At 48.2% G+C, this 17,865-nt stretch overlaps 6 protein-coding genes across 6 annotated transcripts; 2 read left to right on the forward strand and 4 right to left on the reverse strand.

Moving 5' to 3' along the window:
* Positions 1–252: 252 nt before the first annotated feature.
* P175DRAFT_0492865 (protoglobin family protein) lies at positions 253–1,193 on the reverse strand (the record flags this gene model as incomplete). Its single annotated transcript, XM_040895922.1, has 3 exons — positions 253–694; positions 748–1,018; positions 1,082–1,193. The coding sequence occupies 3 exons, from the start codon at positions 1,191–1,193 to the stop codon at positions 253–255; spliced, it is 825 nt and encodes a 274-aa protein (XP_040751906.1).
* Positions 1,194–4,945: 3,752 nt separating this feature from the next.
* On the forward strand, positions 4,946–6,699 carry exg1 (glucan 1,3-beta-glucosidase). The gene is made up of 3 exons (XM_040897100.1): positions 4,946–5,182; positions 5,239–5,633; positions 5,688–6,699. Exons 1-3 carry the CDS (start codon positions 5,109–5,111, stop codon positions 6,470–6,472), a joined length of 1,254 nt encoding a protein of 417 aa, XP_040751907.1. The 5' UTR covers positions 4,946–5,108; the 3' UTR covers positions 6,473–6,699.
* A 69-nt stretch (positions 6,700–6,768) lies between these two features.
* P175DRAFT_0523418 (putative importin 11) lies at positions 6,769–10,575 on the reverse strand. The gene is made up of 6 exons (XM_040899315.1): positions 10,232–10,575; positions 10,049–10,149; positions 9,848–9,985; positions 8,762–9,777; positions 7,979–8,694; positions 6,769–7,924 (listed from the first exon to the last, which is right to left on the reverse strand). The coding sequence occupies exons 1-6, from the start codon at positions 10,394–10,396 to the stop codon at positions 6,854–6,856; spliced, it is 3,207 nt and encodes a 1,068-aa protein (XP_040751908.1). The 5' UTR covers positions 10,397–10,575; the 3' UTR covers positions 6,769–6,853.
* Positions 10,576–10,996: 421 nt separating this feature from the next.
* Positions 10,997–11,597, reverse strand: P175DRAFT_0531855 (uncharacterized protein; the record flags this gene model as incomplete). The annotated part of the gene is made up of 3 exons (XM_040899909.1): positions 10,997–11,102; positions 11,157–11,377; positions 11,451–11,597. The coding sequence occupies 3 exons, from the start codon at positions 11,595–11,597 to the stop codon at positions 10,997–10,999; spliced, it is 474 nt and encodes a 157-aa protein (XP_040751909.1).
* Positions 11,598–13,651: 2,054 nt separating this feature from the next.
* On the forward strand, positions 13,652–14,497 carry P175DRAFT_0531856 (SUR7/PalI family protein; the record flags this gene model as incomplete). Its single annotated transcript, XM_040899910.1, has 1 exon — positions 13,652–14,497. The coding sequence occupies one exon, from the start codon at positions 13,652–13,654 to the stop codon at positions 14,495–14,497; it is 846 nt and encodes a 281-aa protein (XP_040751910.1).
* Positions 14,498–15,751: 1,254 nt separating this feature from the next.
* Positions 15,752–17,657, reverse strand: P175DRAFT_0478414 (putative GABA permease; the record flags this gene model as incomplete). Its single annotated transcript, XM_040895361.1, has 6 exons — positions 15,752–16,539; positions 16,595–16,972; positions 17,041–17,123; positions 17,186–17,299; positions 17,358–17,428; positions 17,517–17,657. The coding sequence occupies 6 exons, from the start codon at positions 17,655–17,657 to the stop codon at positions 15,752–15,754; spliced, it is 1,575 nt and encodes a 524-aa protein (XP_040751911.1).
* Positions 17,658–17,865: the final 208 nt, after the last annotated feature.

A 17,865-nucleotide genomic window follows, 5' to 3' on the forward strand; every position in this document is an offset into this window, starting at 1 on the left:
AAAATTTGAAGATAAAAATAGCATCAAAAATGAATTCTTAGCCTGAATAAATTCTGAACCTGAACCAAACGCCATCCATGCATTTCCAAACCAAAAAAAAAAAACAAAAAAAAAGGGGGGGATGTGTTGACGGGGCAAAATATCAATCCAAAACAATGTCATATATATATGTATTCCCAGAAAAACCCGCCATGCTTTTTATCCCGTGTACCTTTCCGCGCCTGGCGTACTATGTCGAAATAGTAGCCGGAACTATTTCCCCGCCCAGATCTTGGTGTTTGTGGCAGGTTTTGTCATTTCCGCAAAGGGACACGCTGATGCTGTGGAGGGGGCGATACTGGGCGCAATGCTGCTGATAATACTCGCCCGGTCGTCGTCGCTCGAACTGGCCGATGAGCTATCCCCAAGGATCTTCTTCTCGCCCAAATAACCCTCCTTATCATCGAGATTGATCTCGGACATTTCATCGGCGTACTCCTCGCCATCACGGATGCGCCACTTGGCAATGAGGTCATTCTGGATCCAGATGATCTTGCTAATAGCTCGGATCAAGGCTGTCTTGCGGGTGATAGAGAGAGTCGGGTGGGAGAGGAGGGCTTCGGTGAAGACGTCTTGAATATATCCCAGACAAGCACCCATGTGAACGTATTCGATATTGAGCTTGTGTAGACGCTCCTGGGCGACATGCATCAATCTACTTTATTAGCGAACGCTCGTTTCCTTCGGAGAAAGGCAAGGATAACTCACCCGACTTTGTTCAGGTATCGCCAAAAATCCATGTGGGTGGGGTCAGAGCAGATCTTGGTCAGATACCACCGCAGAAACATCTTTCGCCGTTGGATCTGCGGGCTATCCTCATGGAAGAAGTCTTCTACTGGGGTCTCGACGGAGGTGTCTCGAGTGTGAAAGGCGCGGGCCGTGATATCTGTCTCCAGGAGCTTGCGGTATACCAGGTTGACGACGGCAGGGATTAAGGTCTTGATGTACTTTGAGCCCCATGCTAAGGCTTCAGCATCACCTGTCGAAGGAGATCAGTACCGGGCTCAGTGATGAAGTGAGGAAAAGCAAACGGAGGACATACTTGAGGTGAAGTCGAGGAAATCTTTCAGATAATTGATCCGAGTTTCCAGCCTCGTATAGAGAGATTTTCGGTCCACATGCTTCATGGGTCGACCGTCGAACGTGAACTCCATGATGAACTTATGATAGGCTTTGTAGTTGACGTCAAGGTAGGTGTTTGGAATATACGGTGGAACCAAGATCGATCAAGGATGTTCCAAGGTTTAAGCTTCAGCCTTGAACTAGGATGAAAAGAAGATTGGAGATGATGAATGGAGTACGTAGATAATCATGGAATCCAGGAGAGATCGTACGGTCTTATATGTGCGAGAGAGAGAAGGAGGGGGGAGCTTGCGATATCTACAGATGGATCAGAGCCATCCATCTCCCCACCGAAAACTCGAATCTCCCTCCACGCGCTGGGAACGAGTCCCGTACAGAGTAAAATGGGGATCCATTTTTCACCACCGGATTCTGATAATTCCAACTAGGGACCGGAGCGAACTAAAAAAAAAAAGCTGTGTTTCGGACTGTGAGAAAAGAAAAGAAAAAAAACGTATCACAAGGAGTGGGCACAGGGAGCTTGACGGATAACGTTAGAGAAGACTAGGGAAAGTTTACGGTCCTAGGCTGGTCTGATTTCTCCATACAGACCCAATGAACCTCGTTTAGAAGACTACGCCGGGTAATAACGATGAAATTCTTGACTTCTTCTCGAAGAAAACGGCGGAGAACAGGAAATGGATTCATCCTACTGAGGAGGCTTGACCAATAGCACTCAGGATATACCGAGCTACATGTGGAATCGCGGGTCCGATTGGATCTGTCCATCACCCAGGACTCAACCTCACAATTTGATGCATCTCCAACTTCTTCTTCTTTTATCAAAGCTTTCATCTCGGCTGGATGATGTTGTCTTGGATGGGTATCGAATCAATTGCGTCAGTTCAGTTGACTTTCCCCCCCTGCCTCGCATCTGTGTCATAAAGAAATGACCTAGAATCCCAGAGGTACTTCCTCACTCCATCCCATCTCTTCGACAATTGCTAATAATAGCTATCTTCCAGTACAAAAATAATGCCAGATCCGGAGCACCCATTCATCACCAGCACTCACTATGAACATACAATTAAAGCCGAAGTATGCCCTAGTTTCCGAGCACAAGCCGGGATTCTCGGTGGATAATGATACAATATGATCTGATGCTGGTTGAGTTCCTGAAAGAGCCGAACCATTCTAGCGTAAAAAAGGATTAGACCAGAAGGAACTATTGAAGGCTCAAAGCCTTTGACTCATGATTTTAACAGCTAGACGCGATGATCGTGTGATTGCGCATGGAGAACAACCTTTGCTGGACGCCGAGTGGGCTTCTTTGGTGTTATGATTCCTGACGATGGGGCTTGCTTGGCCGCTTGGTATGGCCTGATCCCTAGTGAGCTCTCCGGTTTTTTCCTACCCAATAAGGTGACAGACAGTTAGGATGAGGTCTTGTGAGTTGTTTCTGTATTTATCTTTTTCACCTCTCCAGGTCTTTTTTTTTTTTTTTTTTTTTTTTTCCCACCTCCCTATCTACTCCGTACTTCATAAAGGTTCCGTCAATGGTGGACTGCTCTACTACTACTAGTTTAGGGTACTTAATTAATAGTGGGATCAGCGCCATAGGATTTCGGCAAGTCTTCAAACGCTAAAGGAGAAAGAGCATCTTGCGTCAAGGGCTTGCGTTTTTCATGCTTCAGATGACTCTGAAATGCACGGAAATGTAAAGAGAAAATCCTTATTATTAATATGAAGAAGCTAAGCTGCATATTTTTGTTGTTGGGAGGACGAGAAATTATTTGTGGCTTGCTTCCAACTTCCGGATCCACTTGGTCTCCGGATATTATCCGGCATCAACGTCTCTTAGGTGCTCCGCATTATTACCCTAACGGGCTGGGAGCCTGGAGGCCAAATGCAAGAATAGATGAATGACGTCGACTTGATCACACAATTCTGCATATTACCGGTTGGGGAAGTGCATTTTTCGAACCATGAGCACCTTGGTCAGGATACCCATCACTTCTGTCCCTGCCAATTCACACTATTCGCGACCCCTCACATTCCCCTCAGTATAAAGTTCGGTCTAGACGGTGCCTTCCCCCATTCAATGCATGGTAGGCCGGTGTGGAAACGTCGGGTTCAAGGGAATCAATGCTGCTGGTGCCCGTGCACAATTATCCGCCCTGAAGGAGCTTTGCGTCCAGGAGCTAGTGCCCATTCCACAGGTTTTTGAGGTTATTTCCGCGTGTTTTGCATCTTGACAGGCCCGCTCTTGGTGCCATTTCCCTTGTAGATCCCAGTCATTGACCAAGCTCAGATCGAAATATTTCTCTCTGAACCAAGTGGCTGTAACCACATACGGTAGATAGTCAAGACCCTGTAGTCGATGCCCTTGTCATTCACCCCAGCACGGAATATGTATGCATGTCCCCTCCGGTGTCTGAGGCTTTTGAGCTCATCCAATCCCTTCAGCCATGATTGGATGTATATGAATGGTCTGCAACGGTACTCTATACGTCACTTGGGGATTGATTCTCCGCATTCCTCATGATACCGAGGCCGGACTCTCAACGCCGAATGGCTCCCCCTAACTCCCGCGTTTGACTGTGGTCCCTTTGACCCTGATGAAAACATCAAATTGATATGTAATTCATGACTCGTCGTATCTCGATACTTTTGGACTGTTTCAGAGTGGCTACTCGGCCGTGGTCTAGACCCTAATCATCATTATCATCATCATCTGCATTGGCCGCGAGGAGGGAATCCTCAGATTGAGTTGGAGTTGCGGGAAATTACCGTCTTTTGTTCTTGCAACTAAACCGAAAGCTTCCTGCGGTCAGTTTTCTAGCAGGGCATTATCAAATAACTGGACAATTCTTCCCTTGGTGGCCCTTTCATGCTCTCGGCCAGCTTTGTTGGGAAGACGTTGTGGGCGGTTGTCATGTTCGATCTGTCTAATTGCTTGTATATAATACGGTATGGTATTGTACTGCACGGACACCGGCTTTTCTGTCCACGTGATAGTTGCCGGATTCGGCCATCGATCAAATCGACTCAGGTTCTTTTCTTCTTCATCTCTTTAGATTTTGGTTATTTTGTTGAGAATGTTTTTTCTTCGCAGCTTCCGAATGCAGCGGGCTCATAATCCCCAGAATCTTGCAATGCATCCTTCCCAAGATACGCATGAATGATCTTACATGTCTCTCGACTGCATCGGGGTCGCCATTGACGACAACCAAGTTTTTGACTCCAGGTTAGAACTACCATGCTCTTTCCCTAGCTAGTAACATAGAACTAAGAGAAGCATAGATTGCTATGGATGAATCTAGCTCATAATGTGCTCTAAAGACAATCCCCCGAAGCGCTTTCCAACCCTGTTCCTGCAGGCTGAGGAAGGACGGACGTTCTTTCCCTGAATACAAGCCAGGGCAGCAACCAAGATGAAGAAATAAACAATCAGAATGATTCCTTACATCTCACTTGAAGACTATACTCTCTCTTCACTAACTTCTCTTGTGAAGTGTTTTTATTCTCTATCATAAAATCCTTGACATTCTCTTCCAGCAATACAAGTTCATATTCATTATTGGTCGCAAACGGGCACTGTACTTCTTGGATCAGAACATTGCCTTTCAACGTCGTGTTGTGGCATTGCCAACAACCTGAGAACAAAGCAAGAAAGGCCTTCCTATTGATCACCCGCTCGTGGGGCAAATCTGTGGCCTATTATACAAATAATTCATCCCTGCTTCCGGCATATCCCCCACAGCCGCAACCTCTTCAGGCAGGTGATCATCCCAACTTGGTATAAAAATTGCCCGAAAACAGTACAGCTAATTTAAACACTGCAGACCCGGGCACTATAGGCTGCTTGCATAAACTGCTAACGCAGGGCTCAGCGATCGTTTTACTTAAACCAGTCGATTTCCATTCCAGACAACAAAGATTATCATCAGATCCCATTCTCTAACCCAGCCTCCCAGTATTCGTCTGAAAGCTTGCGTGCTCTCGGAATGTATTCCAAGCTCTCACAGAACGCGCTTCTGGCGCTTGCCTTTATGGCAGTCGGTGCACCAGCCGCTCGCCTGTTCGTTACTTCTGCTCATTACATTGTTTCGCATGTGGTGCTAATTATTGGGATAGCCGCATTCAAGCTCGTGATACATCCTTTAACTACAAGGCCGACCCGGTCCGTGGTGTTAATTTAGGTGGTTGGCTTGTCCTGGAGCCTTGGATTACTCCCTCCTTCTTTGATGGAGCTCCAGAACATGTAGTGGATGAGTTCACACTGACTGCTACCCTGGGGGAAGATGAGGCCCAAGCTCAACTTGAAGCGCATTGGAGCTCGTTCATCACCGAGGATGATTTCCATCGTATTGCTGCGGCAGGTTTGAATCACGTCCGAATCCCTGTTGGCTATTGGGCGGTTACTCCACTTGACGGAGAACCATATGTTAGTGGCCAGTTGGATTTCCTAGACGATGCCATCACCTGGGCTAGGGATGCCGGACTGAAGGTGATTGTTGACCTACATGGCGGTAAGTACCTGACATAAACTCACAATGCTCGGTTTTCACTGATTGTTGCATCAGCACCGGGTTCCCAAAACGGATTCGATAATAGTGGACGTAAAGGACCAATTGAGTGGCAACAAAGAGACACTGTTGAACAAACAATTTACGCCTTTGAGCTTCTGGCTCAGCGCTACCTCGCTGGGAATGCTGATGTTGTGACCGCCATCGAGGCACTCAATGAACCCAGCATTCCCGGCGGTGTTAACCTAGACGAACTCAAGGAGTACTATAGCGAGGCCCTAGCTAAAGTACAGGAGAACAATCCCGACGCTGCTCTTGTCCTGCACGACGGATTTAATGCAGTGGAAAGCTGGAACGGCTTCATGACTGGGGAGGAGGCTGTGATGGATACCCACCATTACGAGGTCTTCGATAATGGACAGGTTGCCATGGATATTGATAGCCACGTAGGCTTTGCTTGTTCCTTTGGAATTCAGCACCTCGAAGCAACAGACAAGCCAGTCATTGTGGGTGAGTGGACTGGTGCCCTTACTGATTGTGCCAAGCACCTTAATGGCAGGGGAATTGGCGCCCGATACGATGGCAGCCTGCCCGGCAGCTCCCACATCGGCGACTGTGATGGTAAGGATGTGGGTAGCGTGGTTGAACTGGGTTCTGAAGGGTTGGTTGATACCCGTCGCTTCATTGAAGCCCAGCTGGATGCATTCGAGATGAGAACCGGCTGGGTGTTTTGGACTTGGAAAACCGAGGGTGCCCCTGGCTGGGATATGCAGGACTTGCTTGACAATGGCGTTTTCCCTCAACCTTTGACGGACAGGCAATTCCCTGGCCAGTGCGCTTAAATCAAGCTATTTTTGTTTTCGTTGTTCCTTTTTTACGCCTTTTTTTTTCTCTTCTTATCCTTATCAACGATTGGTCCAGTTTGAGAATTACAGAATAGACTCATAAACATATTCGTATTTGACATGCTTCATCTATAGGGGTATTTTGAGCTAGAAAGAAAGGTATTGGACCGATCAAGCGATGGCATCATAGGGATAATCCATATGATCTAAATATGATGCAACACGAATAAAAAAAAATGCACTGGAAGCTTTGCACAGATGCACATAGAATTGAAAATTGAAGAATGCGAGAGAGAGAGAGAGAGAGAGAGAGAGAGAGAGAGAGAGAGAGAGAGAGAGAGAGAGAGAGAGAATAAAGGAGAAGAAAATCAATCATGGTCAAATCAATCCCAAGGCCCCAAACGCAGCGACAACCTCGCGATCCACATTGAGCAGCCACTCGTCCTGGAACTGCTGCTCCCCTCCACAACCCACAATTAACGACTGCAGCCGCTCGCGAATAAAGTCGCGCATATTAATCTTGTGCAGGATATCGGAGCGCTCCCATTCGCGTTTTCGGGTGTTCTCAGGCGGCTCGTTCTCGTCGAATTTACCCGTGCCCGCATTGTTCCAGTAGATTAAGTAGTCACCACCATGGGGGTCATTGGGGTCGGCGCCCTCCGCCACGCCGTCTGCGAGTTCGGTAACGATGTCGGTCCAGATGTTCAGGTAGGACTGGAGGTGGTTGAGAATGTAAGGTGGGGGTTGGGAGTTGGGGCCGTTGAGAGTGAGAAGCTGGGTGAGAGCGAGAGCGTGGAGTTTCTTCTGCGTGGCGCTGCCGATGTTATCGTAGTGGAGGAACCATTCCGAGAGGAGCCAGGAGAGGACGTCCTGTGGGGTGTCGGGGGATGTGTTTGTTGCCGTGGCCAGGGCGGCGACAAAAAGCCGGGGATATGCGAGGGCGAGACGGGCGAGGACGGAGAAGTAATCTGTTTCGACGACGCCGTAGACATTCGTCTGCTTTTTGTTAGGGCCGGTGGTTTGGCTGGCCTCGTGGGCGGAGTGGAGGCCCTCGAGGAGAGCTGGGAGGAAGGAGCTGTCGAGGAGGGAGCGGATAATGACGCTGTAGGTGGTTTCGCTGCCGTTGTCGACAGTGTTGGCGCCACGGATCATGAGCTCGACGAGACGCGGCACGATACCAAGGCGTTGGCGGGTGGTGGCTTTGAGGAGGGTCTCAAACGAGACAAGGAGGGGGAAGCGGACGCGGTCACTGAGAATTTCCTGGGGGGCGAGGAGGATGTAGGACTCGGCGATTTGGAGCGCCTGTGGGACGCTGTCGATTGCGGCTTCGAAGATGGGATATAGGGACGGGATGAGAGAGAGGATTTCCTGGGATGCGGGGGCGGGCGTTTGCATGAGGATGGAGCTCCAGAGCTCCAGGGCCTCGTCTAGGAGATAGAGCAGGGTTTCCTGGGGTTGGGATTAGTATCTGTTTCTTTTTGACGGAGATGGGGTTAGCCGTACGGAGCCGGGCTCGACTGAATTTTGGATCAGAGGCAGAATAAGAGAGTGGTATTTTGTTGACTCATGCTTAAGCGAGTATATTAGCGACGAAAGTAAAGTGAGGATAGCTTGTTTCATTAAATGCTCCTCGCCGGAGTTCTCCCACAGTGGCGGTAGCAAGGATAGAATTTGGTCCGAAAATGGTGCGATCTTGAGGTGGTTAGAATACGAATTTACGCAGGTTTTTGTTTGGGGAACACTGACATGATCTTCCAGTCTTACTACTGCCATACGGACAGTATCCAGGAGCCCCATTTTAGTCTCTGAGAGCTCAACTTCTTGAACGAGAGCCACAAGACTCTGGAGGATAGATGGGGCATAGGGCATGAATCCTGCCGCTGAAAACTCAAAAGAGTCAAACACCTGTCTGAGCTGTCTTCCTGCGGTAACTCGGACTACTAGATCATTCAGTTGGTCTTGCTTGTTCAGCAAGTGCTGGAAGATTTGGTAGATAGCATCCTGGTTCAATTCGCCGGACTTGATTGGTACCCATTGGCCCAGAAGAATAGAGACCCTCCTTCGAATTAGGTTATACCCGGGCTCCTGGATCTGAACTTCGGGAACGAGAGTCCTCTGGAGGAAATCGTCGAAGTCTAAGTGCTGCTCCAAGGTGGCTGCAGACAACCCAATAGCAGAGTATAGGGAATCCTTCAACAACACATCCCGATTGTCAGGGCCTAGGACCGGAATTAACTTCATTAGTGATTAAGCTTGGGAAGGGGTTGTTGCGGAGCTGAAACTCACTTGCGAATGAATAGAAGACATTGAGAAGGCGTGGGATTAGTAGATCCTTGAAATGGATGACGAGGTCTAGGAAGAGCTTCTCGGAGCAAGACCGGATCGAAAACTCCCAGGCTTCAGCGATATCCTCCTCCTTGCGCTCCCACTCCTCAGGGTCTGCCTCCCACTCTTGAAAGTCATTTTTCCTGAGACGGAAGAATTGGGTGACGAGAAGCTCCATGACGTGCACCACAAACTCATGAGTGAAAAGCTGTGACTTGATCAGCTCAATGGATTGCTTCTTCTCCTCTTTGTCTTGAGCAGTTTGATATCTGAAGGTCTGAGCCGGATGGTAAGCCATCTTCGAGCACGCTCTAATCAAAAGGAGTGCCTTGAGTCCAGCTTTTTCCATAAAGGTTTTGCCTTCCGACTCGCCATCTGCTCCAAGCTGGCTGTAGTTTTCACCCAGTTTCACTACTAATGTCCAGTAGGATTGAACAAGTGGTATGCTGTCCGGAAGCAACGCAAAAGATGCAGCCCGGTCCTTGGCCATTTCGACATGAAGCTTTGCGAGCTGCAGGAGATGTTTTTCTATGAACCTCGGCACTTGCTCGGGCACCACAGCAGAAGCATTAATGAGCGACAGGAATTGACTAAAATGACAATGTGTTAATAGCCAGAATTGTTGGACATCCTTATCCCTATTTGGATGTTCGAAGCCAGCGACAACAAGGCGCCTGATCACTTTAAGTGCAACGAGACTCTGCTCAACCGCTTCCAGCATACCCGTCTCATCCCCGCTCCCTTGTTCCAATATAGCAGCCCATTTATTCACTCTCTCCACGTATATAACTCCGAGAATATGGAAGATCTCTGGGGAGACAGATTGAAGGGTGGTACGATTTCTTTGTAGTCGGGCTGTTGACAACTCCTTAATTATTTGTAATAGAATGGTAAGGGTCCGTGGCAATTGCAAAGGGTTTGCGCCGGGTTGGGTGGAAGAGCGGAGAAACGATATAATCAAGGAGATCCCATCAGGCCTAGAATTATGAATGTGACATGAGCATTTTTAAGAACTTGGAGATTGATGCATGAAAGTATCATACGCACCAGTCCTGAGGAAATTCATGCCGCATGATTTTGGCCACCATGAGGGCATTTTGAAGGGCGAGTAGAGGGGCCGGTTCGATGACACCCGCCTGTAAAGCCCTAACTTTTATCTGGTCCTTCTCATCCTTCTTAATCGCACTTCCAGGGGTTAGCTTAACTGCTTCAATTCGGTCTCCCATCCAAGACGGAGGAAATCCCTACTTTGGGGCTGTTTTTCGCCAATACTTGTCGATGCCATTCTTCAACTGGATAATCGAGAGATATCGGGCTTCCAGTGGAACAGAGTGATCTAGAAATATATCCTGCAATGAGTTAGCACTGCCAATCTACAGCGAAGCTGGAAGAAAGAAAGAAAGAAAGAAAGAAAATGAGGTCAAGATGCACCTGAAGGAAGGTATAGTATTTTTCCTGCTTCTCCCAGTGCTGAAGCTGTTTGGTCCCCGTTTGAACCTGCTGCTGGGAGGAGCTGGCGGCTTGAATCAAGGAATTGAGGACATTTTGCGGTGTCAAAGGGTTAGATTCCCCAGCTAGTTCGACCATATGAGCCATGGCTAAGGATCCCCGGAGGTCGGGACTGTAGCTGTCGAGCAATAACACCGAGATCTCAGCTCAAAGGACTTGAATCCACGTTCAATTCTGACCGAAAACAGAACCCCCCGGGCTCAGTAAACCATAAACCGATGAAGAATCAAGTCTGACAGGCCCTGTCTAGTAAACCTAGGCTGCGGTGATCGATCAAGCTCCAGGAACTGCCCGATTCTTTTACATCTCCCCGCCTCTGCGGGACCGCCGGATCATTGTTTCTCCTTCCCAGATGGCCCGGGGTTTACCCGATACGGATAACTATTTAGGGTTCGCAAAGCTCTCTAACTATAACTTCCCAACAACTATGAAAGAGCATGAGAAGTTCAGGAAAATCATATCCAACTATTTATTCGGAACGAAATCATAATCGATGCAGTATATATATATATATATATATACACGCAAGGAATTGGGGTAAAAACGCCCACTTTGCAGTGTTTGGTGATCAGATTGGCATGAAAGCCTCCTCTTCTACAAATTCTATATCCGAATACCATAGGTAGTTTATGCAATAATATCTGCTACTGCTACCCAGGGTCCAAGGACAGCATTGCTGGCTTACTATCACAGTTGATAGCCCTCTTCGAGTGAAGAATCCCGATGTTTCCCCCCAGCCTTATACAATCGATAGTCCATGTATGAAATAGTAGCTGTGTAGGTCGAAAGAAGACTGAGGAAATTAGCATCCGGGTCTTTCTTTCTCCCTGGGTTGGGCGGATCATACCTCATCAACACCGACAACACGACCACGACCCATCCCAAAGCGCAGGTCGTACCCTCGCACACCTGAATATTGCCTTGGAGGACCAAAACCATCACGGCAGCCCAGAACACGATTTCCAGCGAGTTCAGGATCAGATACGCCTTCAGGCTCGCCCATTTCTTAAAGGAGGAGACATGCTCCGAAAGCAGTTGGTAGAGGATAATCACCAGGGATTTGGCGCCCTATATTACGCGTTCGAGGTCAGGTTAAAAAACTCTCCAGATTCCCGAATGCATAGGATCATAGACTATTTACCATTCCTAGTCCCATAGAGCTAGCTCCAGTTCGGGCAGTTCCCCCGGAGAGCACGAGGCGAGCCCCAGACAGGGCCATAATCACGATCACCAAGAGGATTTGACCACAATGGACGATGGTTTTGTGGCTCGGATCAAAAAGAGGCATATTTGATATATATGTATATGTATGTTTTCCCCGAACCCTTGAAACAAAGCTTGTATTTTACTCTTTGAAGGATTTGAAATGGTCAGTTCGATCGCTGTTAGAATTCGAATTTCCGTTCGTGCTCACTCAAAGAGCATTCCATGGGTTCAACTTTATAGTATATACTTGTCTATGCTTTCTTCATCAGATTCCATCATCATCATCATCATCATCATCATCAGCCCTAAGATCACGTCTACATCATTTAAAACCGAGTACGATCTCATTGAGCCTCAGCCACCCTGTCTATCTGCCAAGCTGAGATCCCAAGATCTCAAGTCTCTAACGTGGCCCAACGGGTCCAGGGGGAAGGGGAGTTCCAGAATTTCTTCCTGGATAAAATCCGTACTGGAAACAGATCTCAAGTCTCGAAACGAGCGACGACCTCAAGCAGCATCATGGATCTAGTCTCGTATGCCGTATTCGGGTTCGGGGCCAAACCGAGAGAGGGTCCAGCCAGCGTTCCAACAGGTTGCGAATGAGATTAGATCTAACAAAATCTTTCGAGCTTAAACTACTTGATGATTATGCAGATTACTCAAATTTCTCCAAGATTGCTGCCGTCTTGGCTTGCGTGAAGATGAAAGTTGGGGGGGGGGGGGGGGGGGACGTTGTCAACTATACTCAAAACCCGGCAACAGCTTGTATCAAAAACCAGAGTATAAAAGAATGAAGAAGTGTCTATCGCGACGACGGGGAGAGCCGATTGATAAATGTTTCAATGTGAATATTCGAGGTGGGTGAACTATTTAGGGATGGCAACCCCTTCTTCATCTGACACCTTTCGCCATCCCATCCCGACAGTCAAAACAGTCTAACCAAAACAATAGGGCTCGCTTCACTCGGAAACGTGGGAGATGGAAAGTGATATACTGGGGACGGCAAATCGAGGTTCCCCGGTGTCGATGTGACGGCTAACAGATATTTGGCTCCATAGCGTTGCAATCTTCCCCGACCTATTTCTATTGCCCGCTCGTTACTGGTGACAATTGAGGGGGCGGCGATCTCCTCGGGGTCTACATGCTATAGCACAGGATTCTAATGTTATTTTTGGACGCGGAAGCATACATAACTAACGGTGCATCGCCGGCGCCAATTTTAAAACCAACTTGAAATGCGATAGCGAACCCGAGTACGAAGCCGAATGGAATCTTTTAGGATCAGTTTGGAATTTTTAAAGTTGCCTTGATCAAAGTTTAGTTCTGCAGAGTGTGAATTGAATCGTCCGTCGGGTTGAGGGCTTATGGACTTAGGGCTCGAACAGGACGATCCCTTGGTAATTAAAGACGCCTAAACTTGGTGGGTGAATTTGATTGAGACTCCGTAGGTGGATCTGCAATTCGTTCTATTCTAGCCTAATACTTTACCTTCAACGTCCCAGCAAGCTGCATGGGCCAGATGGGGGAAGCTGGCTACTCTCTGTAAACCACTGTTTATCCAAGCATTCTTCATGCTTCTTGTGTCCCCGACAGTGTCAAGATAGACCGTATGCATGGCCTATTGGGGGAGGCCTTGTCTTCAAGACCCTAATATAGACATGGACAGCCGCACGGCTTGTTATATCCATCATTGTCTTGACATGGTCTCCAAGAGGGATCGCCAGCCCCCTTCAGTGGAGAAATAGGCAGAAAGTAGAAAAAAAAAAAAAAAAACCCAGACGAACGGATTGGTGGATCAATTCCCACCGTGGTCCCTGTCATGGGCTGTATACCATGATCGCCAGCAGACTAAGTAAAGCGTAGGGCAATCACCAGTACCACAGACGTAGCTTGAATGTTGATTTTCGAGGATGCCTAGTCTCCGGTTGAATTAATCCCAGGAAAGACATGCATTTCTCTAACACTAAGTGTAGTAGCTGTGTGACAAAGAGGTCCTTATAAAAGGCATCTCTGCCACCCATTCTGCCGATAAATTGGCTAGTCCCTGCTATTCCTCACTGCTCTCGTCTATTCTCTAGATCTTCTTCTTTTCAATTGAAAAAAAAAAGAAAAAAAAGGGCCAAGATTATTTTTATCATGAATTTCCAACGGATTAAAAATGGCCTCTCGGTCATGACCCCTTTCGGGATGATGTTTGGATCCCTATGCATGCTATTCATCATCGGAATCAACGGTATCCCTGGGCCTTTCATGGGCCCTATTTTTGATTTAAGCACCGTCCAAATCTCAGTTCCGGTGCAGGATCTCGCCAACTTCACCCTTCCATCAGCGACTTCGCATTCCGGAAACCTCACGGCGGCGAACCTCCAGCTGGCCGACCAATATGCGTTCTATCTCTGGAACTACGCAATCACAACGGGAAACAAAACAATCTACCCCAAGAGTGGCTGGGACTACGCTAAGGACCTGGAGATCTCCCCCGTCCTCGACAACAACAGCACCTCGACCGAATTCTCAGATGCCTACAAGGACACGATGTCGAGCTGCCGTACCAAACTCCGCTGCTCCCAGGTTTTCTTTATCCTTGCGATCCTGAGCACATTTGCCGTGGTAGCAATGGGGATCTCGGGCGCCTTTGGATACCGGGCTCCGCTCCTCGTCGCCGCTGCCTGTACCGGGATATCGCTGGTGATGACGCTGGTCCTGGCCGTTTTGATCACCCTTCTGATATTTACCACCAAGGCCGACAGCGAGCCCTTTACCAAGTTTGGATTTGTGTTTGTGATGGGGACTTCGGACTTGGGCATTGTGTGGATTGCGGCCGTCCATATCCTGGTCGTGGGCGTGATGTGGCTGCTGATGGCATTCGGCGTCACCAAATGCAATGGGCTTGTGCAAAATACACGGAGGAATCGAATCTTCGACGACGGCCAGGAGCTTGACGAGGAGCATGTTATCATTCTGAGCGAACAGCGGAAATAGAGCCTGGATATTTGACAGCCATATGTCATCCCTGTACACGGATGGACCGATTCCTCCCTCTCTCTCTCTCTCTCTCTCTCTCAACCTGCAGCAGATTGGATCCTCTGACTGCGAGAAATTGACCTTTTCTTTTTTCTTTTTCTTGTCATTATGTATTTGGAATTAGCGTTAGATTCTTCTTTTTTCTCCGAGTTTGCTAGTAAATATTGCCATTCGTTCTCATTTACCCGTATCCTAGCGTCCACCCAACATAAACTCAACCCATTGATATTGATTAATCTTCTAGTGTGAGCTAAGTACTGATCCGTATATACTTCTATCCTGACAAGGCGTAAACTGCAGAAATCCCGTCGACGTTTGGCTGGCCCCTTGAAAATGGCGGGTTTCCAGATCCACCACATTCCTCCGCGTGCCATTCACAAGGGACGAATCCTAGAGCTTCACGGCACGAGAAACGCACCCAGACAGACCCTTCATGTTGCATGCAGGGACCTGGAAACGATTCTAAAATACGACATACCCCTAGGAATGAATCCCCACATTAATTAACACACACTAGGTAGGGTGAAGGATGCCACTGCCTCGGTGTTTTGTCTTGCAGTCATTAAATAGAGTGTGCAGGTGATCAGACGTACTCCGGTAGGTGGTATTGAACGGGGATCGATCTTAATTACTCTGGTATTAGTTGGTGCATGTGGCTGCTGCTCCTGCTCGTTGGTTGGCAGGTTTAATATAGAAATCCTAGTAATAAGTAGAATGCTTGGTTTGAAGCCCTACAACTGCGTCACTCATCTTATCTCAACAGACTAGACAGACAATACGGTATCATATATAAGAATCATGCCTCTCCATCCACGGGTTCCCAGGCACTGGCCCGGTTCGCAAGATCGATCATCGGTGCTACCCTCTGAGAGGTGGAGTTAGCTATTGGAAATATCTACAGAGCGCATGGAACAACGCGAGCTCGTCGCCTGTGGACGAGGGAGTAGCCTCCACTACTCTGCCCTCGAAAGTAATCAAACGGAGAGCAAGAACGTGATCGATCATCATCATCATCATTACATGCAAGCCACCTGTCTGAGATCTAGAATGTGGCATACGTAGAATGATCCGAGAATGGGAAGAGGCGTAAAGGTCCAACATGGGATTACAAATAGCGTTCAGACGCTATGCATCTCTTCCTAGTGGGTAAGTAATCCTATTATCATTATAGACAGATGTAATTCTTCGGGGGTCCTCTGGTTCGGTCCCCATCTAGTCCCCCGTCTTCTGGACACTTGCCGCCGGTCCAACATACTCTGTCCGTCCCTTGACCACATACATAACCAAACTAACGACAAAGATCCCCACAAAAATCACCACGCTCCAGTTGAAGTTATCCAGGGTCACTGGCAGCTCACTTGGCCACAGCGACCAGAAGAGCGCGAAACAGCAATACAGCAGCCCGATGACGTTGACGGGCAGTCCCACTCTCCCCATATCCCACCGACGGGGCGGGAGGGTGTCAGGATACCAGATCTTCCGGTAGATAACGCAGCTGATGGAGATGATGTAGGTGTACATCGAGGCTGCGACATTCAAGGAGATAATGGCGTTGAATGCGGCTGAGGAGCCGATGTTGATGAGAGAGAGCAGACAGCTGATGATCGAGGACAAGGCAATGGCGTTCACGGGGATCTTGCGCTTTGGATCCACCTTGGAAATCCAACTGGCAAAGGGAAGTCCTTTGTCCCGGGCAAAGGCAAACGTTTGGCGAGAGGTCGAGGCGTTGAACATGATGTTGCTGAATATCACCGGCAGCAAGATGATTGCTGTCAGTCCATTAATGCCGGCGGTGGACGTTGTGTTCTTAAAGACATAGAGGAATGGGAAGCCGGTGGTATCATCGAGGGCGTCTTCCAGCGAGGGGATGGAGAAAAGGTAGGCAATCAGTAGGATGATGGCCATAATGCCATTGCTGAAGAATCCCCAGGCAATCGCCATGGGCACATTTCGGCCTGCATCTTTGACCTCCTCCGACATGTGTGCCGTTGCGTCAGAACCTACAGCGCTGATTAGGAGTGATCCGGTAGGAGTGTCCAGGCATGTCACACATACTCATGGAGCCGTAGATAGCAGAGATTTGCCCAACCATCACACTCAATCCCATGCTGTGCCAACCTCCGAGGTTTGTCCACTGGGCAAAGACAGCCCTCGCAGGCTGATGAGGAGCCATGGCCCACAGGACAATAACGATCACTGCCCAAGAAACCATGTGGAGAACCATCAAAAGATTGTTGAGGATTGGCATCAGATCCGCTGCATAGACGTTGAAAATGTAGATCACCAGAACCATGGCAAAGACAAACAGAGTGCCTTGCCAGGCTTCCGGGTTGTAATTCGGGTTCCGGATACTGATCAATCCTTGAATGATAGTTCCAGTCAGGAAGGATCCCGAGGCAGAGCCAGCCTGCCATGACAATACCGACATCCAACCTACAAATCACCAAATACCTCAGTCAACTTGTGCAAATGACAGAGGGGGCAGGGCAGGGCATATCGACCTGTAATATAACTCAGGAACCGTTGGTATCGAGGCGCGGAAAATTCAGACACCCAGTGATATTGTCCACCCGAGGTTGGGGCCCTAACATCACACCAAGTAAGCATCGCGGGGGAGAAGAAGCAAGCATTTGGATGATATCATACATGGACGCCATTTCAGAGAGCGAGGTGATGATGAACCCAAATCCAACAAATGTCCAGACATATGACCAGAACATCCCAGCCAGGCCGCCATTCTGCAAGCCTTGAGAGTTCGAGCTGAACGCGGGATATATCAATTGTCACCATAACTCAAGGCCTCCTCAAGATCACTCACATTAAAATAAATTCCCAGGCAGCTTGTAGGACGGAAGAAAAACTTAATGCAGCTACCGGCCGCAAATTTCTCTGTTTTTTTTTAGAAAAAAAAAAAAATATATATATATATATATAAGAGGCTGATGTGGTCTGGTCAACATAGATGGAATCCGCCCACCTTAAGCTCTTGGATTTTGCCCATACGCTGCATGTCATTGTCATCGAGCACGGTCCCTGATTCTGGCGGAACATTACGGTCCATGGGAGGGTCCTCCATGTCCAGAGGTTCTAATCTCGGGGGTTTGTTTGGGTCCTGCATGAGGATTGGAGGATGCCTTATGAATTTGATGGAGTAATTGAATAGGGAGGAGTAAGTAAAGAAAAAAAAAGAAGGTGAAGAAAGGACATTCCCGCAACAGAGACATTCCCGAGGTAGTAGAGGAAACCGAGAAAGAAACTAACCGTTTCTACGCTGAATCTTTACTACACCGATTCATCCTGGGATTGCTGGCTTAGTTCAAGTTACT

Source organism: Aspergillus ochraceoroseus (assembly GCF_002846915.1).
Source record: "Aspergillus ochraceoroseus IBT 24754 chromosome Unknown P175scaffold_4, whole genome shotgun sequence".
Taxonomy (NCBI): domain Eukaryota; kingdom Fungi; phylum Ascomycota; class Eurotiomycetes; order Eurotiales; family Aspergillaceae; genus Aspergillus; species Aspergillus ochraceoroseus.